General features: G+C 46.7%; 1 protein-coding gene across 1 annotated transcript; it reads right to left on the bottom strand.

The window, feature by feature from the left end:
* Positions 1-273: 273 nt before the first annotated feature.
* Positions 274-21,508, bottom strand: SMNDC1 (survival motor neuron domain containing 1). Its single transcript, XM_068272183.1, has 6 exons — positions 21,394-21,508; positions 15,063-15,182; positions 10,624-10,766; positions 7,805-7,966; positions 4,692-4,845; positions 274-1,007 (listed from the first exon to the last, which is right to left on the bottom strand). The coding sequence occupies exons 2-6, from the start codon at positions 15,180-15,182 to the stop codon at positions 870-872; spliced, it is 717 nt and encodes a 238-aa protein (XP_068128284.1). The 5' UTR covers positions 21,394-21,508; the 3' UTR covers positions 274-869.
* Positions 21,509-22,438: the final 930 nt, after the last annotated feature.

A 22,438-nucleotide genomic window follows, 5' to 3' on the forward strand; every position in this document is an offset into this window, starting at 1 on the left:
CTCTAGGCATACCCATGAGAGGTGCTTGGAGTCCCTTTAACAGGCACTGTCTGCAGTCTCTCTAATGCCTGGTTTCCCCCCCTCCCACCCCCCTCTAGAGGGTGGAGCCACAAGCTGTAGAATATCCCTCCATCCCGAGCACCCTGCAGAGTCAAAGCCATCAGTGGGGGAATAGGCTCGCCCTTCTATGGCCATACTGTTTTCTGCAAGAAAAGGAGATGCTGGATAACAGCAGCCAGCCAAGTCAGGGAGATATATACAATTTTCATCAAACATGGTTTGCACAATTCTGTAAATGTGCGGTTCCTGCTTTAATTGTATTCTACATTATGACAGTCCATGAGAAGACAGGAACATGCCACCTAGTGGCAGCGAGACTCCTAAGCCTGACTCCACCAAGACAAAACACAGGCTTTAACTTGCAAGTAGACACAAATCTTTTGAATGGAACAGGTCTTCAAATCCCAGTCTGGAAGTCACTCAGTCAGCAGAAATGAATAGCTGAGAAGATCAGGATCATTTACAAAGGAATTCTCCACCACGCAGCTCCACTGAATCAGCTGTGCTGTAGGGGGACTACACTTCCCAGCATGCTTTGCCAAGACGCCTGTATCCCAACAGCTGCACTTTAGTGTAGTTCACTGCATTCCGTCAGCGAGGGGCAGAATATCTCGCTGTAGCCGCCGATGCCATTCTACTTAAATGCACTATTCACCAAACACAAAATCCATCTATTGGTTAGTTGGCCAAGTCCTTGCGCTTTCGAACCAAAGAATGACCAGAGAGCCATGCTGTTCCTTATATGACAACAAATAACTTAGTTTTAGAAAAATAGAAGAATAAAAAGGTGATTGTGCTGCATCCCACTGCTATTGGGGCATCAAATGCCTGACGTTGTATTTGGAAGTATCCTGGTACTGTGTCATTGGTTTGTCTGCGATGCCGCAGGTGCCGACGCCGACCTTGCCGGTGACGCTCTCCGGGGAGGCAAAAATGCTTCTTTTCACCTAAAAGGGGAAAGTCAGAAATCATCAGGCTATATCTTATTGATACTTTAAATACACATACAATTTATATATTAAAAAAATAATTATCAAGCCAGATTACTTAATGAAAACCTGAGCGGAGAGAGATATGGCGGCTGCAGTGTTCTCCCCAGGCTCATTTAGTCGGGTGCTCCACCCGGCTAATTTTGTTGAGCACCCAGCTGTCATCGGCTCACCGCCTCATCCTCCACCTATGTGGCCCTGCATTCTCCCAATGTACCCACCCGGCTACTTGTTCATGCTACCCAGCTGGAAAAAAAATTCTGAGGGAGAACACTGGGCTGCCATATTTATTTCCTTTTAACCACTATATGACTGTGTCACACAAATTGGCGTGAACGTGGCGGCTCCCCCCAGGATGTGTTTTGTAGGAGATTGTGCGCATCTCTGCTTGAATGATGGAGCTCTGCTCCGTCATCAGTCTCCCAGCAGCGATCGCCGCTAGCAGAAACCGCCGTCTATTTACACTGTACAGATCAAGAAGATTGTGAGTGGGCACACCAGTATGACAAGGTCGGGTGCTTGAGGTTGTGGCATAGGCTATACACTGTACAGCGCTGCGTAATATGTCGGCGCTATATAAATACTAAATAATAATAATAATAATAATAATAATAATAATAATAGGCTATGCCCCAAAGCAGGAAACAATGGTAAAGCATGGTAACCAGACAACTTGATAAAGGGGGACCCTGCGCAGCCCCCGAAACAATTGGCGGCTAACTTTGTGGATTAGGCTCAATAAAGAGCGTGAATTATTTAATGACGTAACGATATACTGGATTGTTTATTTACACTGTACAGCGTTGCGATCTATGGCAGCGCTGTACTGGGGACAGCCGTGTCACTAGGCTGTGCCCCTGGGAGGCTCAGGAACGATCGGCTCTCATAGGCTAATGCCTATGACAGCTGATCGTGGTGATAGGCTAGCGGGGGGAGGGAGGGGAAAAAAACTACAAAAAAAAAAAAAAAAAAAAAAATAGGTAAATTTATTTAACCACTTTACCACCACAGGTGCATATATCTACGCTCCTTTTAACACCCTTTCCCCACCAGGAGCGTAGATATACGCACCCCCGCCGCTACTGCCACTGTCCGCGCTCGTGCATGCCGACGGCCGCTCGCCCCCGGAGATCAATGAACGGGAAAAAATGTTCCTGTTCATTGATCTCAGCCCCCCAGCAATGACCGGCTGCTTCTATGAGAAGCAGCGCGATCATTATGGGAAAAAAAAAAAAATAGTTTCACAGCCTCGTACTTCCTGTAAGCGTACTTCCTACGCTTACAGGTCGCATGCACAAAAAGTTACTGTGGCCATCTTGTGGCCAAATAGTAAAACTACACCCAAAAGCATTTTCATATACAAATACATAGTTTTACATTATAAATTAACTCATTACCTCCCACACTCCCCAAATTAGATTTTTTTTGTAATAATAATAATAAATAGAAATTACAATAAAAAAAAAATACATAGTTACCTTAGGGACTGAACTCTTTAAATATTTATGTCAAGAGGGTATAACGCTGTTACTTTATAAACTATGGGCTTGTAATTAGGGATGACACAAAACTGAAAAATGCACCTTTATTTCCAAATAAAATATTGGCGACAAACGTCGTGATAGGGACATAATTTAAACGGTGTAGTAACTGGGACAAATGGGCAAATAAATGTCATGGGTTTTAATTACAGTAGCATGCATTATTTAAAAACTATAATGGCCGAAAACTGAAAAATAATGTTTTTCTGAATTTTTTTTCCTATTTTCCCATTAAAACACATTTAAATTAAAATAATTCTTGGCATAATGTCCCACCTAAAGAAAGCCTAATTGGTGGTGAAAAAACAAGATATACTTCATTTCATTGCGATAAGTAATAATGTAGTTATAGACAAATGAATGGAAGGAGCGCTGAAAGGTGAAAATTGCTCCGGTGCTCAAGGGGTAAAACCCCTCAGTGGTGAAGTGGTTAAAATACACAAAAACATTGGGGGAGCGATCAGAGCCCACCAAGAGAAAGCTCCATAGGTGGAGGGGGTGGGGAAATTCATTTGTGGGCTGCGTGGTACGGCTCTGCAGCAAGCTTTTAAAGGGGCAGAAACCCTAATTGTAAAAATTGTCTGGTCACTAGGGGGGTGTAACCCTATGGTCCTGAAGAGGTTAAACAATACCAGTTCCCTGGCAGTAGATACACAGAAGAAAATCACATTTTCCACCTGACCTTTGTAGGTTAGACTGCCGATGCACTGGTGATCACTTTGGCTGCAGTAGTGTCCGATTCACACACCTGAAACACACACCTGTGGCTAAATCCACTCAGACTTCAGTCACAAACACCTGATCTGCACGCACTACTGTTGGCTAAAGACCTCCCAGCGGGAGGGTCCAGCAGATCCGTCGTTGCCACTGGTAGTGTGTGTGTACGCACCTTTAGGGAAGATGGTGGATCTCATAAAGACCGGGAGGGGCCAGCGGAACAGACCCCGTAAGTAACGATGATAACCCCAATGGCCACTCCATTATGAGACTCCCTTATGGGGAAGTTCATTTTATACATTTTCACATACAGGTGCTGTTACCTTTAACCATCCTGGCATTCAATTTCCCCAGGATTTCCGTGCAAAAAGCGGTTCAATTAATTTCCAATCATTTTCAACCTTTTTTTTTTTTATATTGAATTAAAAACAGGTATTGTATTGAATTCAATTAAAAAAAGTGTTTGCTGCAAGATGTTGATGACGCTGTGTGACCCTGGTGTCAACGCCGATCGGTGGGGGACATGTGATCGCCGAGGGAGAAGCAAAATCCACCAAGGGACATGGAAGAAGGTACTGGGGAAGCTATCAGAGGTACGCGACGAGGGATCAGCACGCCAATGGTGAGTACAAGACCCAGATGTATAGCCAGATGTATTAGCCAGGTATAGGGCGCCAGATGTTTGGCTAGGTATATAGGGAGCCAGATGTTTGGCTAGGTATATAGGGAGCCAGATGTTTGGCTAGGTATATAGGGAGCCAGATGTTTGGCTAGGTATATAGGGAGCCAGATGTTTGGCTAGGTATATAGGGAGCCAGATGTTTGGCTAGGTATATAGGGAGCCAGATGTTTGGCTAGGTATATAAGCCCCCGACCCCCGTACTCCCCTTCTATTCAGGCTGACGTCCCCTTCTATGGGGGGCTGTGGGTGGCCTCTCTCTCCTCCAGGTATTCCCTGTTCAAAACTCCTACCAGGGGTGTTTCTGCAGGGTTTCCTGAGCTGCCATAGGGCAGCTCTCTCCCTGGCCACGCCTCCTGCCGCACCCCCGCCTCCCCACACGCTCAGCCCCACGGATTAGCCTACTTTTTTTTTTTTTCATTTTCTTTAAAGGACTTCCGAGGCCAATAAAAAAAAAAAAAAAAACTTAAATACCTGCATCATATTTGAAGGCATGGAGGACGCCGTCCGCGCCATTCCGGAAGTTTCCTAACTTCCTGTTCTCAGAAAGATCTACTGCTCCCTAAAGGGAACTCACCAGCAATAAAAACCATGACTGCCTCTAACCTTTCTATTGCATTCAGTCAGAACCGTTACAGCTCCTGCAGTCTCTTTCCTTGTACAAAATAGGTTTATCTTTCAGTGCGAGAGGGAAAAGAAGAGTACCTGTCCTTTCTTGTTCTTGGAATAGGCTTTGTTATTAAACTGCTGCCATTTGACTTTCTGGTCCTCCCGTTCCTGCTCCAACTCCTTTATCCTCTGAGCTTTCTTCAGAGCCTTCTTCTTCTTGTATTCCCTCTGCGCTGCGATCAGCTCTTTCCTGGAAGAGAACACAGTGCAGGAGGTTAGACTTCTGCCAGGTCACACTGGAAACAATAAGCAGACAATACAAGCTGACCAGACAGCACCTTGAGGCCTCGTTCACATCTAAAATCGTAATCGCAAACATTTTGCAATTTTGGGAGACAGTTATTCCCCCTCCCGGCGCTCAACTGCACGCTGCGTTTCTGGTAAAAGCTTTTTTCTAAGCGCTTTTCCTGAGCGGTTTTGTAATTCACTCCCTGACGCAAATCAGGAAGTGAACTCTTTGACCCGGAAAAGAATAAATACAATGTATTTATTCTTAACACGAAAGCAATCGCTGCACAAAGCGGTTTTGTAAGAGTTTGCATTTTTCCTATACCATCCGTTATAGCAAAAACGCCCCAAAAATGCTACAGGCACCGCTGTGCTGAACGCACAGCACACAGACCGCGCTGATATGAACCTTAGAGATTCATTACACAAGCGTTTTGTGGGCGATTTTAAAAATCAACTGCTCTTAAAAAAAGTCCGAAAACGCCCCTAGTGTGAACGAGCGCTCACAAAGTTCTGTGCTGAGATAATAAAGCTGCCAGTGTTGAGCCCATTCTAAAACCAGTGCTGGTTTGCAAGTGAAATGGCTTTCTAGCAGGCAAATGTGTAAATCCTAACAAACAAGGCCCCTGGTTAAAGGTTTCTCTTTTGTAATATGCTACTTTGGAGACTACCAACAGACTGGTACCCCTTCACTTTGTACTGAATTCGACTGCTCAACTCCATCCTTCTTACTGCTCCTCTCTGTCAAGCTCTTCATTGGCTGCCAATTAACCAAAGGATCCATTTCTCACTCTTAACTCTAACTTACAAAGCTCCTCCCGTACATCTCACTAGTTTCCAGATACCAACCCAGCCGCAATCTCAGATCTGCACATAACCTTCTTCTGTCCTCCTCTAGAATCACCTCCTAACAATCACAAATACAAGATTTCTCACGCGCTTCACTCCACCTCTAGAATTTCCTTCCAAAACACGTCACTCTCCAACCTTTGAACTCTTTAAGTGCTCCCTCAAAACTCACTTTTTCAAACAAGCATGCACTAACTTAGGTCATTACCCTTCAACCTCTGTCTAAGTTGTACTCCTTACTAAATATAAATCAAAAACACACTGCCTCTAGCTATAAATAGTGTATACTACATATTGTTTACTACCCCACCTCCCTATTCTATTAGATTGTAAGCTCACAAGGGCAGGGCTCTCTCCAGGGCGGTACAAAAATCCACCGACTCCTTAGTTTAGGATTCCACCGACCCAGACTCCTCCAATTTGCATATTACAATCTTGTTGATTGAAAGTATGTAACATAAAATGCATCTCTTAACTGCCAACGCTTAGGAATTTTAAAAGACAACTGAAGTGAGAAGGCTATGTAGACTGCCATATTTATTCCCTTTAGACTAAGACTAGTCCTTGGTAAGAGTACTTGAAAAAGGTACAGACCGGATCAAAAAACATCTATCAGGCCCTAGGCAATGTAACTGTGGGTACATGTAAGAGTGATGTGCAGGTACTCTGCAGGGGAATAAGGAGATTCTTCCTCTATTACACATTCTTCATGCACAATCTGAACGAGGTTTATGGGTGATAGACAACACCTCTGTGTTCAATGTGCACAACATTCTCAGTGGATTCCCTGCAGCTCTGTGGGGAGTGCATATGTAGAGTATAGTACTACTGTGTAACAAAGTAAACCTGAGACAGATGAAATTAAAGTTTTATACATACCTGGGGCTTCCTCCAGCCCCCTCCAGGCTAACCAGTCCCTCGATGTCCTCCTCCACCACCTGGATCTTCTGCTATGGGTCCAGGTACTTGAGCCAGTCGGGTGTAGTGCGCATGCACACACTCCGCAGCTGGGAGCATACTACACCTGCGCCGGACTGCGCTGACTGACTGAATTACCGGGACTCATAGCAGAAGATCCAGGTGGTGGCGGAGGACAGCAAAGGACTGATTAGCCTGAAGGGGGCTGGAGAAAGCCCCAGGTATGTATAAAACGTATTTTCATTAGTCTCAGGTACCCTTTAATTCGTAGTCACCAAACCAAATTTTAACAACCTATCAAATTATGTGATTTCATGAGCAAAGAGTGCGTACATTTGCATAAATCAGCATCAATGCAGAATTATTTCCATCTCATTGACCATCTCTATTAGTGACACGGCTACACATCAGGCTTTATACTTACAGCATAGATGTTATTTAGTATATATGAGATTCCTGTGTACACATCATATATACAGTCACAATCAGATCTGTATATCTGACTTTAAAAATACGGGGACTGCTTTATTGAAGCAGCACAAGTAACTCATTTTGATTGGTTTATTTCATTTTTGTGGACTAAGCACATCTATTACTGTATGTATAAATTTATGATGACTATTATCTGAGAAATAGAACATTTTATATTTTCTATTTTAATTACAGTTTAAATTCAGTCGGAGTCGGTGCATTTTTTCCCCGACTCCAGGCACCCAAAATTGCCCCGACTCCACAGCCCTGGCTCTCTCACCCCTTTGTGTATTGGAATTTGCTACATATTTTGTTCATCAAGCTACATTTGTCACTGTAATTACTAGGTCTACCAATTCTATATCGTGTCTATATTACTATGTACACGTTTTGTTCTTACTCGGAGTATAGCGCCACGGAATAAGTTGGCAGTTCATAAATCAAAATGTTCTCTATCACTATAAGAGCTATATTAGGCTAACTGAAGATTACTGCCCACCAATGCGGTCACTAATATCACATGACTACACATGGTGAGAACTGGCCAATGAGAGCAGTTTAGTGGAAGGGGAAGTCATAACTTGAGACTCTCATTCTCTGTACTCATGTCTACTCAGAGAATCATCTGTATGCCCAGTAATAACTATAATAAAGCTTGGTGCCAGGCTGGACGAGATACGCACTTGGACATGGGTAGGCTGCCGCTGTCCTCTTTCGATTTCCTCCCTTCCTCCACAAATTTCAGGTTCAGCAGCGACGTCACTTCGGCATTTCCATAGCCCAAGAAGGTGATGGCCGCAGTTCCGTTCTCCTCGTCTATCTCCTCGATCTCAGCCTCGTACAACCTGTAAAGAGATCAGGGCTGTAAGCATGTGAGTAGAGGCCTGCAACACAGCACGACGCCAACATGATACACTGCAATGCATGAACCCAACTGCTGCAATGTGAGAGAACCCAGATGTCACGTGACTGCACTGTGCCTAGCTGTGCTCATGGTCTATACGGCTATACTCTAGTTCAGTTAGAGAAGCAGCCATTATGCAGAGCCCCCCCCCCCCCCCCCCCCAAAGAATTGTTTGCATGTATTAGACTTGGGTTGCAAAAGAAGATGGCCCCTGCACAAATGTCTGATGGTGTGAAAAAAATATTTTACCAGGTAAAAAAACATGACCCTGACTGCCGACATGATTGGGACACACAATGGTCCTTAGTCTAGTGCATGCATGGGCAAAATTGGCCCTCCAGCTGTTACGGAACTACAAGTCCCACAATGCATTTGCCTTTATGAGTCATGACTGGGGCTGTCAGACTTCTGCAATGCATTGTGGGACTTGTAGTTCCTTAACCGCTGGAGGGCCAAGTTTGCCCATGCCTGGTCTAGTGGCTACTCCCTGCGTTTTCCTCACATGCAATTTCCGACTGGGAAATGCAGCCTATTAAATTCAACCGGCTGCAATCCAATTCGCATATGAGTGAAAACAAAATTGGATGGAATACAGTAAATAAAAAAAATAAATAAATAAACAGAAAAACATGACAATTGATACACATCTAAAAAGAATGAGGTAATGCTGTAACAGCATTTTTGCAACTATGAAATCAGTACATTTAGTTGCACTCTCTAAAGTACACTCTGCCCCAAAACTACTGTAATCACCATATTCATGCTCAAGTAATTAACTGTGCAGAGCTTTCACAAGAAAAAACAAAAGAAAAAACGACCTTTCAAAAATAGTGGCGATAGCTGATAAATACTTAACATCCTGCAATCCTCCTTTAAATGGATAAAAACAAATACCGCTACTTAGAGCAGCGTACATATGTAATCGCCGCCGGGAGACTTGGACGCAGGATACAGCCGGCATGGCTTATCCTGCTGCTGCACAAGTCCCGGCGACGGTAATTACTATTCCCCCTCTAGGTCCACGTGAATGGTGGGGAATAATACAATTCAGTTTTATAGGCTGAATTATAGTGTTTTAAAATGTAACTTCTGCTCCGTCTTCTAATGGCGCCGAAGTTACTCAGCGTGCGCCCAAATCTCCTGCGCTGTGATTACAGTGCTCGCTTAGAGCATGACAACAGTTTCCAATTACTACAATGGAGACCTGTCTGCTTAACAGGGAACCTAAAGTTAAAAAAAAACAAAAAAAAAAACCATCAGTTTAAAAGTACCAGAGGCGTCTTCCAGCCCCCTGCAGTCCCGTGCCCTCGCTGTCATTCAATGACCCTCCAGTCAACCAAAGCACCTCGCCGCCATCTGTATGCGCAGCCTCGGGCCGCCTCTTGATAGTGATCCTTAGAACTGGAGCATTCGGCACACGCGCAAAAATTTCTGCAGCAAATGCGCAGAGTGGAAAGAAAGACATGTGCGGCTGGCGAGTCGCCTGACATAGGGGCACTGCGGCGGACTGGAGGATCGTGGAATTACTGCGAGGGCACAAGTGGACTGCAGGGAGCTACTGCTGTTTTCTGCACTTAGAGGCAGTGTTCTCCCCAGGCTCTTTTAGCCGGGTGCTCCACCCGGCTAGATTTGGTGACCACCCGGCTGTCATTGGCTCACGTTCTCACCGCCTCTTATGCTGTAAGCAGAGTTGCCCTGCATTTTCATCTCTCCCCACCCGGCTGTTTTTTCATGCCACCCGGCTACAATTTCATGCCACCCGGCTACAATTTCATGCCACCCGGCTGGAAAATAGTTCTGGGGAGAACACTGTAGAGGATACCACAACCGAACGGTTGTGGTAAAATTGATTGCAGCACTGTGTAGGGTGTAATGAGCACATACCTGCTGTTCCTCCAGCCCCCCTTCTTCTGCCGCCGTTCTTAGTTTATACATGCCGGTGTCCGGCGACTTTCCTGAACTTCACCCCGGACATACTGCGCCCTGTGTGCGCAGTATGTCCTTCCCCCTTCACTTCTGGCCGGCGCATAGTGCGAGGCTCAGAAGCATGCTGCGTGTGCGCTCCATTACACAGAGCCTCACATGCTAATCATGTGGCGCTCGGTGTAATGGAGCGCACACGCAGCACAAAGGGGACAGCGTGCTTCTGAGCCTCGCACTATGCGGCGGCCAGAAGCGAATGGGGGAAGGACATACTGCGCACACAGGGCGCAGTATGTCCGGGGTAAAGTTCAGGAAAGTCGCCGGACACCGGCATGTATAAACTAAGAACGGCGGCAGAAAGAGGCGGGCTGGAGGAATGGCCGGTATGTGCTCATTACACCCTACACAGTACTGCAATCAATTTTACCACAACCGTTCGGTTGAGGGATGCTTTAAAGTATCCTTTAAAAAAAGTTCTCTTTCCTGTAGTCCATAGAACTCCTAATCAGTGCTCCTTCCCTCCCAACCCCTTCTTATGGAATATGCAGTGGACACAACACAATCACACTGAAACAGCAAACAAACATTTTTTCACCCGTGAACACTTTGCCATCATCTCTTACCAGCTCAGATTGTCACATGGCAAAAGCAATTACAATGCAGCCGTTCACTTACTGTCCATCTTCTGTCCACACGGACATACACCGGTCCCCCACCGACCACTGATGGCCACTGCTGGTGGAGGTGAAGCTATCGGAATTCTCAGCAGTTTCTGAGGGTTGTGAGGCCAGGAGGTCTTTAGTCAGTTCAATGACTTCCTAGAAGAGAAGCAGAGAACAAGGCATGCGGCTTTACAATGCCTAGGCAAACACGGACAAGCATCAGATTTCCAGATGAATTTCTCTAGGGAAAACAAACATACACCCCACATGTCCAGTCAGCTCTGCAACAAATACAATCTGTAAAAAAATAGGTAGTCCCCGGTTAACAAACGCAGTGCATCTGCAGTGGCACTGAAGGTAGCCAAACAGTTGAATATCAGAGAGCAGACAGTAATATTGACAAGATATAATACACAGATCTGCAAACAGACCAAGAGATCAGCCTGCGTACTATCATCGTGCCTGCTTCTGGTCCTGTCTGGCTGCATGTCTCTTTTATCTACCCTTTTGCTCTGCACAGGACAATGCTTAAAGGAGAACTGTAGTGAGAGGTATATGGAGGCTGTCATATTTATTTCCTTTTAAGCAATACCAGTTGCCTGGCTATTCAGCTAATCCTCTGCCTCTAATACTTTCAGCCATAGGCCCTGAACAAGCATGCAGCAGATCAGGTGTTCCTGACAAATTTAGACAGATATGACAAGATTAGCTGCATGCTTGTTTCTGGTGTGATTCAGACACTTCTTTAGGCAAATAGACCATCAGGGCTGCCAGGCAACTGGTATTTCGTTTAAAGGAAATAAATATGGCAGCCTTCATATCCCTCTCACTACAGTTCTCCTTTAAACAACTCTCCAGCAGGGGTGTTCTCCGAGCTTAATCATGAGTGATTACTCTCTGATCCAAATGAGGTGCAACTACAGCAGGTGTGCGGCGGAGAATGAAAGGGCTATTTACCCATAATTCCACCGTCCGCCCTGCGTCCTGAGAGTTTGTGCTGTTAGATGGCTTGTGTTCCAAGTCTCGCCCCTCACTTCCTCCTTCCGGCTTGAAGAAGGAAGTGACGGCAGCGAGGGTTGGAACACGAGCCGTCTAACAGCATGGACTCTCAGGACTCAGGGTGGACGGCGGGATTATGGGTAAATAACCCTTGCATTCCCCGCAGCACACCTGCTGTAATTACACCTCATTTGAATCATGACTAATCACTCGTGATTAAGCTCGGAGAGCACCCCTGCTCTCCAGTACCCCTGTACAACTTATGTCTAGGCACGTCTGATAGACAGAATTCTTTTTCATATTCTTATTGCCTCCGTCTGATAAGTCAAAACGAACACTTAGCAGCGGCAGCAGCAACTGCTCAACAAGGAAGCGTGGATCATAATTAGTCCAGTGCATCATATCCCCCTCTGACCTGACCGCCTCCTCCTCTCCAGATGTCACATCCCCCTCTGACCTGACCGCCTCCTCCTCTCCAGATGTCACATCCCCCTCTGACCTGACCGCCTCCTCCTCTCCAGATGTCACATCCCCCTCTGACCTGACAGCCTCCTACTCTTCAGATGTCACACCCCCCTCTGACCTGACCGCCTCCTCCTCTCCAGATGTCACACCCCCCTCTGACCTGACCGCCTCCTCCTCTCCAGATGTCACATCTCCCTCTGACCTGACCGCCTCCTCCTCTCCAGATGTCACATCCCCCTCTGACCTGACCGCCTCCTCCTCTCCAGATGTCACATCCCCCTGTGACCTGACCGCCTCCTCCTCTCCAGATGTCACGCCCCCCTCTGACCTGACCGCTTCCTCCTCTCCAGATGTCACATCTCCCTCTGACCTGACCGCCTCCTCCTCTCCAGATGTCACATCCCCCTCTAATCTGACCGCCTCCTCCTCTCCAGATGTCACCCCCCCACTCTGTCCTCCTCCGCACACTTGTTTTTCTCAGCTGCTCCGTCTTACAAGGAGTCCGACTTACAAAGAGAGGAGACGCATCCAACGATGACATCATCGCGGCAGGATCGGCAGGCGTTCGTATCGGTGGGTTGTTCGCAAGTCAGACGTTCTTAAGTCAGGAACTACCTGTACAAATGTTCTTTAAAGAGTTGGACATTTCCCACTCCATGTGGTTTTATTTCGGTATGTAGCAAATGCCAAACTGATAAACCCTCAATAACCCCCGACATGTCCGATCTGCTCCCCATCAAGAACGGGATCTTTAGATCATTATTGCACAAAATCGATCCCATTCTTGATTGGAAGCAGATCAGACATGACGGAAATGGATTTGACCATTCAATCTGATGGGAAATTGCATGGCGTTTACCAGTGTGAGCCCTCCCTAAAGTCTGGTACACACACCTTCAATTTTGTTGGCCAATCATTGAGCAATTTTTCCACATCCATATAGTATGATGGTTTACCCATGCAATCTGCTAGTATTCAATATCGGTGGACCCTCATACTGCATGGAGGTAAAAAATGTGTTCAGTGGTTGGACAATCATTATTGAAAATGTGGATCAGGCTTACAGAAAACCTAAAGCAAAAAAAAAGCAAAACACGCCCTGTGCCCAAAATGCCCCTCTTTCAATCGGATGGGCGCTCCCATAGACGGGAGCACTTTGCGCAGTATGGAAAAATCTCTACTGGGCATGCGCAAAATGCACCTGGTCACAAAAGCGCATTCAAGGAGGTGCATGACCAGGGTTGAACATGCAGAGTGGCTGTCGATTTGCCTAGCCAAAAGAGGGGGGCTGCGTAAGAACATTGTAAAATCACTGGCACAGGGCGGCTGCAGGGGGCTAGTGGAAGCCCCAGATAAGTTAAACTGTTTTGATTTTTTTTTTGCTTTAGGTTCACTTTAAAGTGGATCTGAGATGAATTTTTTCTCATTGCATAATTGTGTTCCTTTCCTATATATAGGGCATTCCTCAAGCCAAATAGTTTTTTGTTTTTGTTTTAATACTCTAAATCTACCTATAAACTAAACAAGCCACGCCCATCGGTTTTCAGAGAGCCAAGGTACTTTCAGACAGTAAAGCTGGCCATACACTGGCCCGATTTGCGCCCGTTTCGACAGCAGATTCGATCACTGGGATCGAATCTGCTGCCAATCGTTCACGCTACACGCCGAATTTCGATCCATTTCGTCCGATCCCGTCGATCGCGCCGTGCGGAAAATAACCGTCGAACGCCCGCGGGTAAAGAGCGCATCGCTAGCGGCGTTCCGAGTGCCCGACGACCGACGCAATAGAGCCCGCATACATTACCTGCTCCGCCGGCGCGACTCCAGTCTCCCGGTCACCGCTGCTCTGTCTGCGCTCTGGTCTCCAGGTCCGGCATGCCTCACTTCTTCTAGCCCGGCAGGAAGTTTAAACAGTAGAGAGCGCCCTCTACTGTTTAAACTTCCTGCCGGGCTAGAAGAAGTGAGGCATGCCGGACCTGGAGACCAGAGCGCAGACAGAGCAGCGGTGACCGGGGGATTGGAGTCGCGCTGGCGGAGCAGGTAATGTATGCGGGAGGGCGGGGGCAGCAGCAGCAGCACCACCACAACAGATTGTGAACAGTTTCAGGCTGAAATCGGTTCACAATCTGTTTGCAGTAAAGGTAGCCATACGATCCCTCTCTGATCAGATTCGATCAGAGAGGGATCTATCTGTTGGTCGAATCTGATGGCAAAATCGACCAGTGTATGGCCACCTTAAGGGCTCATGGGAGCTCAGTCTGGGCAGGAGGAGGTATTACTAACCAGAGATTTCAGAGTCAGAGGGGACCAGGGGGATTAGGTTTTCTTTGCTCAAGATGCAGATAAGCCTGCCTCTGTGTAATGTTTACAAACAACATGGCTGCTGTCATTGTATCACAGGAAGAAATAATCATATTCTATTAAAGCTGTTTACAGCTAGATTTGCTGTGTAAACTATCGAAACGTTAGATAAGCTATATAGACAAATTACTTGTTCTAGTTAGTTTTTCATCTCGGATCCGCTCTAAGGGTGCTTACACAAATCCAATTTTACCACTTCAGTGTATTACGAGGCCAATGGATTGTGTAGTTAAGCCCTCATAATACACTGGAGTGTTAAAACTGGCGAACGAATGGCAAAACGAAATTGGATCAGTGAACACGCCCCAATACTTTTAGCCATAGACCCTGAACAAGCATGCAGATCAGGTGGTTGACTGGATCAGCCCCATGCTTGTTTCAGGTGTGTGATTCAGACATTACTGCAGCCAAAGAGATCAGCAGGACTGCCAGGCAACTGGTATTGTTTAAAAGGAAATCAATAGGCCAGCCTCCATACCCCTCACTTCAGATTTCCTTTAATCCAGACCAGTCCTGTATGCTCGCTTTTGTCATCCAATCATTTCTAGCAGAAATAGAAGGTCCGCTGTTTGCTATAGGAGACACTATTGTCAGAAACCAAGAGGACCCCCGTTCGGACGCACTTACCGTTAAATCCTTCTTTAGCTTTAATAAATCCTCATTATCTGCATCAGTGGTCAGGGCTGTCTCCACCTGCTGGAGCTGGGCCTTGTAGCTGGCCAGCTGCTTTGCCAATTCCTCTGCCATCTGCACAGATAAGAAACAGTAAGTGACAGTGTCTGAAACTCTAGAATACACATCATCACTGTGTATGTCAGTGTTAAGCCTGGTACACGCCATGCAATCTCCCATCAGATAGATGGGTTGATAGATAATTTCCGACAGGTCCGTTATGAGAAAACCGATCGGAAATCTGATCGGATCTGTCGGAAATTATCTATCAACCCATCTACCTGATGGGAAATTGCATGGTGTGTACCAGGCATTAGGCAAACTTGGCTCTCCAGCTGTTAAGAAACTACAAGGCCCACAATGCATTGCAGGAGTCTGACAGCCACAGTCGTGATTCATAAAGGCAAATGCATTGCGGGACTTTAGACAAAGTTTGCCTATTGCTGGTGTATGTACACTGTGCTAATGACAATGGTTCAACCTGACAGTCGTGTGACTCCTATGTTACAGCAAAACCAGAATTCTGATACAGTATGCATTTAAAGAGACTCTGAAGCCAAATAAAAATCAATGCGTTTAACTTTTATTAATGTTAAGCACTATAGCTGGTGCTAAAACGCTGCGCCCCGCGGGAAAACGAGGGATTTATACCCCCCAAATCCCATGTGCTAGCTGCGAGAAACGCTCCCTGATTGAGGCAGAGCTTAGGCCTGTAGCTCTGCCTCTTCGCGCATCAATCCCCGCTGATCGCCGCCCCTCTCAATCTTCCTTCACTGAGAGGGGCGGGGGAGAGGCAGAGATCTGCGGGCAGATTGACAGGAATGGAGAAGAGCTGCAGCTCAAAGCTCTCCCTCCATGGGCAGCAAAATCCATGACCAAGAAAGTCATGGCTATTGCACAGGGGATTTGGGGGTATAAACCCCTCGTTTTGCCACGAGATGCTGCGTTTTAGCACCAGCTATAGTGCTTAACACTAATAAAAGTTAAAAGCATTGATTTTATTTGGCTTCAGAGTTTCTTTAAAGCAAACTAGTTCCTAGGTTATCACTCTGGCAGATATGACCTTCCCCCACATATGTCAATAAACAATTCCAGTCTATCATCTTACCAGAGCTGTGATTACCAGTCATCCTTGGGGTGCACACACATCCCAATTTTGACACACTCAATTTTGATTGGACAATTTTACCACTTCCATGTAGTATGGGAGGCAACATATTCTGAATACTATGAACAGGGATGGGCTCACGAGTAATCACGAGTCCGTAAGGACTCCAATTCATAATTAAAATGAGCCTTGGATGAGAAGGGGTTATTTACCCATAATTCCACCGTTCTGCCTGCGCTCCACACAGCTTGCACATGTCCTATTGGACGCTTTGCAAGCCTCACTATGCACACTTCTGGCTTGAAGGAGGACGTGCGCGTAGTGAGGCTTGCAACGCGTCCAATAGGATGTGTGCAAGCTGTTTGGAGCGCAGGCAGGACAGCGGAATTATGGGTAAATAACCCCTCATCATCCAGCCGCACAGCTGCGGCAATTAAGGCTCATTTTAATTAAGAATTACTCGTGAGCCCATCCCTGACTATGAATAGATTGTGTAAGAAAGCTCCCATACTACATGGAGGTGGTAAAAGTGGTCATTGATTGGCCAATCAAAATTAAATGTGTGTACGCACCCTTATGCTGGGAGGAGATGGGTGGGACAAAGCCATGCAAATGAGGGCAGAGTGGATCCTACCCTTCTGAGCAAAGGTCCATTCAATACACCGATCATTATTAGGCTCTGTTCCCTAGAGCAGAGAACGGACATTTTGTTGTCCGTTTTCCGCTCATTGCTAAGCGGAGTGAATGGTGCTTATGTTATACATAGGAGCCCTTCCCACTTGTCACACTGAAAGGGACCCGCGGACAGAAATGTCCGTTGCAGTAAGTGGACTGTGCTGTCCTCGATAATCCCAGGCCAGGTGGATGCGTTCCGCCATATAGCCTATGGGGGAATGTATCTGCCCCGGGATTCAGCCTGATCAGTGCGGACATGATACTGTCCACTCTCGCCGGCTGCACATGATGCAGAAGTAAGTGGGAATGAGGACTAATGCTTCATACACACTTGAGATAAAAGTCTTTGGAAAAGGCAAGATCACAGACCAATTTTACCCCATTACATGTAGTATGAGAGCCATACTCTACAGTCTATTCTATGGAGCTGAACTTCCCATCAGATAAAATCTTTGCAAGATGCTGCACACAAAGATGCCCGTACACACTCAAAAGATCATTATCTGCAAAATACAATAATACAATAACATTTCTATAGCGCTTTTCTCCCATAGGACTCAAAGCGCTTAGGCTCTCTCAGATTCAGTAATTAGTAGGATGAAGTATTCACACAACAAAAGTTATATTCCTGCAAATGCCAAACTGAACAGGTGGATTTAAACACGGCCAGGGATGGAGCTGTCCTGATCTGTTGAGGTAAGGAGTTCCAAAAGATCTGTTCCTGCAAAATATCCATTCCTGCAAAATGCATTCATAATCTATGAGATCTGCAGATAATCATACACACCTTGTTTAACAGACTTCATCTGCATATCTGGCAATCATCTGCAGATCTGAAAATCCATCCTGGTGGATCTGATCTGCAGATGATTGTCTGTTAAACTAGGTGTGTATGAGGATCTGCAGATATAGACTATGAATGCATTTTGCAGGAATGGATCTTTTGCAGGAACAGATCTTTTGCAGATAATGATATTTTGAATGTGTACAGCATCTGTGTGTGCAGCATCTTGCAAATATTTTATCTGATGGGGAGTGCAGCTCCATAGAATAGACTGTGTAGGTATGGCTCTCATACTACATGGAAGGGGGTACAATTGGTCTGTGATCTGCCATTTTCCAAAGACTTTTATCTCAAGTGTGTATGAAGCATAAGGGAATCAGTGAGATGCAAATTGCATGCAGATTCAAAATGGGTCAATTATTCCTTTTCTTATTTGTGGTCTGTAGATCTTATAATTTACTGGGGAATAAGAATAATGGTGCTCTGTATTTGCCTCCCTCAGTGTCAGTGTGAAATGCTGTTTGTTCCCCTCAAACGTTTGCCCTGAATGAGAAAGACACTGGTTGCAATTTTATTAGGAAAAAGCTGTAAAAGGTTAACATAAAATACAAGTTGTGCAGGATCATAAGGTGGCCATAAATCTCGCAATTTGACAAACGATTGAACATCCGATTCAATAATTATTGAATCGGATGAAAATGGATGCAGCAACAAACATGCCCAATTGCCGATTCAACTGATTTTGGGCCGAAATTGGTTGACTGTATTAATTGGACACACTGGGAAATATTGGGCCAATGCGGTGATCAGTGGTAATGGCAGGCAATATTGCAAGCGACTAATGCGACCCCCACCCTCGTGCCTCAAATGTTATACTTGCCCCCAGGGTACTTGAATTAAAATGCTTTATCTACCACGCCACCCCAGGTGACTACTGGCAGGTGGGAAGTTTGTGATGTCACCTGCGGGCTATAACGGCGGAAGCCATGTGGGGTGCCAATGCAGAATTGCAGTGGACACTTGGCGAACAGGTAAAGCAATTCAAATCATGGACACCAGGGGGCACACAACATTTGGGGGGACGGGGGTGGCGTCACAAGGCTGATTCCCACCAAGGTGTTATGCTGAATCGGGAATCTGCCCGCGGTATATGGGCAGCCTGGAAGCCAACAGATCTCTCTCTGATCAGATTTGATCCGTCTGTTGGTCGATTTTCCTATACATTGCTAGATGTATGGGCGCATTTATTATAGCTTTGCTTTACAAGATCTGGACACCTAATTCCACTGCAAATATACAAAGACTGAAGTAAAAGTACTCGCCTGCACATCACTAGCAAATAAACACAAGTGGTCACTGCATGAAAACAGCATGTGCTCACCAGCCAAATATATATATATCAACTGTAAGAATGTACTTCATTTCATAAGCTGAATTTGGCATCAGTGTTCTCCCCAGGCTCTTTTAGCCGGGTGCTCCACCCGGCTAGATTTGGTGACCACCCGGCTGTCATCGGCTCACCTCTTCACCTCCTCCTATGCTGTAAGCAGAGTTGCCCTGCATTTTCATCTCGACCCACCGGGCTACTTTTTCATGCCACCCGGCTACTATTTCATGCCACCCGGCTGGAATAAAAATTCTGGGGAGAACACTGGGCATGCTAGTGATATGTATCTGAAGTTTATTTTCAGCTACTGCCATTACTTGAGAAGAGTATGTTGACCAGCAGAGACTTAATAGCACGCATGTACGTGAAAAGACTGCACTTAGGTTATACATAGAAGCCCTTCCCACTTGTCACACTGCAAGGGATCCACGGGATATGTCCGTTGCAGTAAGTGGGCCGCACTTCTGTGCTGTCCGCGATAATCCCAGGCCAGGCGGGTGCGTTCCCCCATATAGCATATGGGGGAGTGTATCAGCCATCTAAAAATGTTAAGACATCTTTTTGGACAACCATTATTGCAAGCGTTGTAATTGGCTGAATAGCATCAAGAGTAGTTTACAACAACTTATCTGAAACCTAGCACAATATTTTGGCAATTAGACTTAGCAACTGCCGTTCAGTACATGCTTTTGAAAACAAAAAAAACCCTGATAATCCCCCATGAGGAGATGTACTAGTCCAAAACTCATCACATCTGTCAGATTTGAACTGCTTACTTTTTTCGTTGGAGTGGTCCTTTAAAGGAAAACAGAGATCAACGTTTAATCAGAAGCGATACTAACCCGAGGCTTTCTCCCACCCCACAAATACATTCAAGGCCGTCGCCATCCTCCCGCGGTCTGCCGGCCACCCGCGATCAGCCCCAGTAATGAGGTCATTCCCCATAGCTGTTCGCTATAGAAAAAGTTTGGGCCATCTCTACTGTGGAATAACAATAACACTGTGGAATATAGAGGAAACAGCAACCGCATTTTAGTGGAAAACAGCACAAAGCCTTTCACAACTAAAGTGACATTTGCCTCTAAAGTAGGATCCATGAGGTCATCACAATAAGAACAATGTGGTTTGGTGGGGTACACATATAAACATTGTAGATACAGTAGAATCGTATTATAGTAACCTCCAAAGGAACGGAAAAGTAGTTTACTATCAGCATTGGACATACAGTGTACATTTATATAGGCGCATTTGCTGGGACCTGAGGACAGAAGTTAAAGGGAACCAGAGATGTTATACATACCTGGGGCTTCCTCCAGCGCCATATGCGCTGATCGATCCCACGCCGCAGTCCTCCGCTGTCTGCATCTACGGGAACCGGCTCCCATCGCTGAAGTTATCGGAGCCAGTTACGCAGGAGAAGTGTGCCCTCTACGTATCTCTCCATACATTGCTGCAGAGATACGCAAAGAGGGCACCTCTGCTACGCTTAGACTGGCTCAGACTGATGGACCAGCGGGGAGTCGGTTCTCATAGCTGCAGGCAAAGGAGGATGGCGGCGTGGGACCCATCAGCGCTTATGGGGCTGGAGGAAGCCCCAGGTATGTATAAGATCTTTATTTTTTCATCTTTCCCTTTAAGGAATACTGCAGGGGGTCGGGGGAAAATGAGTTGAACTTACCCAGGGCTTCTAATGGTCCCCCGCAGACATTCGGTGCCCGCGCCTCCGGTTCACTTCTGGAATTTCAGACTTTAAAGCTTGAAAACCAGCGCGCCGCATTGCTGTGTCCTCGCTCCCGCTGATGTCACCAGGAGCGTACTATGCAGGCACAGACCATACTGGGCCTGCGCCGTACACTTCTGGTGACATCAGGGGAAGCGAGGACACAGCAACGCAGGCGCACTGGTTTTCAAACTTTAAAGTCTGAAATTCCATAAGTGAACCAGAGGCGGTGCCGGACCATCGGTGACTGGTTGCGCGGGCACAGGATGTCTGCGGGGGACCATTAGAAGCCCCGGGTAAGTTCAATTCATTTTCCCCTGAGCCCCCTACAGTATTCCTTTACTATATCAGAGTTTACTATAAGGAGATACCACTGTAATTGGCTTCCCCCATGCGGCTTCTTGCATGAGTCCCAGCAGAGGCATTGTATACAGCACAGAGGATGCAGGGAAGCCTCCCCAGGGTCGGCAGCCGAGGCCCAGCAGCAGCAGGAAGGGGGGGGGGAGGGACCGCAAAGAGGCGTCACCAGCCACGGGAGGCACCGTCCCGCCACAGCACCTGCTCTACCCAGCACTGCCGCCCTATATGGACAGACAGGAGCTCGCCATTCACCTTATTGTCCCGCTATCCGCCGGTCAGCAGCGCTACTTCCACCTCGCTACGTTGTTCGCCGCTCACTAAGCCCGGAAACCGCCACTCCGACGAAACTTCCGGTGTCGGACACTGGCGTCAACCAACCAGCGCACAACTGCGCCAGAAACCCCGCCTACGCCATTGAGCTAAAGGAAGTACGTCATCGTCCGCGTCATCGCTCCACTCAGGAAGGGAGGGGGAGGGAGGTGGCGTGGGCGTGTCAATGAGGTTAGGGCGAACAATGCTTGTCTGAATGAAGCCCTGAGGTTGCTACACGCGGCTGGTTGTCAGGGGTGGCCTGGAGCGTGAGGCCGTATGAAAAGCGTCTGTACAAGTCAGAGGGATATGGACTGGAGGCTGCCATATTTATTTCCTTTTTAAACAATACCAGTTGCCTGTCATCCTATAGATCTCTCTGACTGTAGTACTGTCTGATTAACTCGCCTGAAACAAGCATCCAGCTAATCCAGTCATACTTCAGTCAAAAACATCTGATCTGCATGCTTGGTTAGGGTCTTGCAGGGGTCTAGTCCTGGGAAAAGAGGTGAGTGGACGTACCCTTAAAACACCTGCGGGGTGCCAAAAATGGGCGTGGTCATGGGTGGGGCCAAATATACATGACCTTAGCCAGGGTCGGACTGGGACACCAAGGGCCCACCAAGGAAGTTTCAGCCTGCCCCCCCCCCCCTCTCCTCCCACAAAATGCAAACAGGTTGGCTGCAGATACCCCCACAAAATGCAAACAAGTTGGCTGCAGATACCCCCACAAAATGTAATCAGGTTGGCTGCAGATACCCCCACACAATGCAATCATGTTGGTGGCAGATACCCCCACACAATGCAAGTCCCCCCCAGCTTGGAAGGGGGGCTGCTGGTCTCTGTCTCCTGTAGTGACGGTGTCCAATCAGGAAGTACTGCGAGAGCGTGATTGGACAGCGTCACTACAGCAGACAGTGAGCAGCAGGGCAGCGGCATGCGGAACGGAGCTAGCATCATCTGAAGCTCGGTAAGCTATTCTCCGCTC

The sequence above is a fragment of the Hyperolius riggenbachi genome, chromosome 3, assembly GCF_040937935.1.
Source record: "Hyperolius riggenbachi isolate aHypRig1 chromosome 3, aHypRig1.pri, whole genome shotgun sequence".
Taxonomy (NCBI): Eukaryota; Metazoa; Chordata; class Amphibia; order Anura; family Hyperoliidae; genus Hyperolius; species Hyperolius riggenbachi.

What these genes read in the sequence shown, in the direction of transcription:
- SMNDC1 (XM_068272183.1), bottom strand. Translation starts at nt 15,182, where the DNA reads ATGGCAGAGGAATTGGCAAAGCAGCTGGCCAGCTACAAGGCCCAGCTC. An exon ending in GGCAGCCTACCCATGTCCAA is followed by an intron (nt 4,846 to 7,804) that starts GTGCGTATCTCG and finishes GTTCTCTTCCAG; the next exon opens with GAAAGAGCTGATCGCAGCGC. An exon ending in CCAAGAACAAGAAAGGACAG is followed by an intron (nt 1,008 to 4,691) that starts GTACTCTTCTTT and finishes TTCCCCTTTTAG; the next exon opens with GTGAAAAGAAGCATTTTTGC.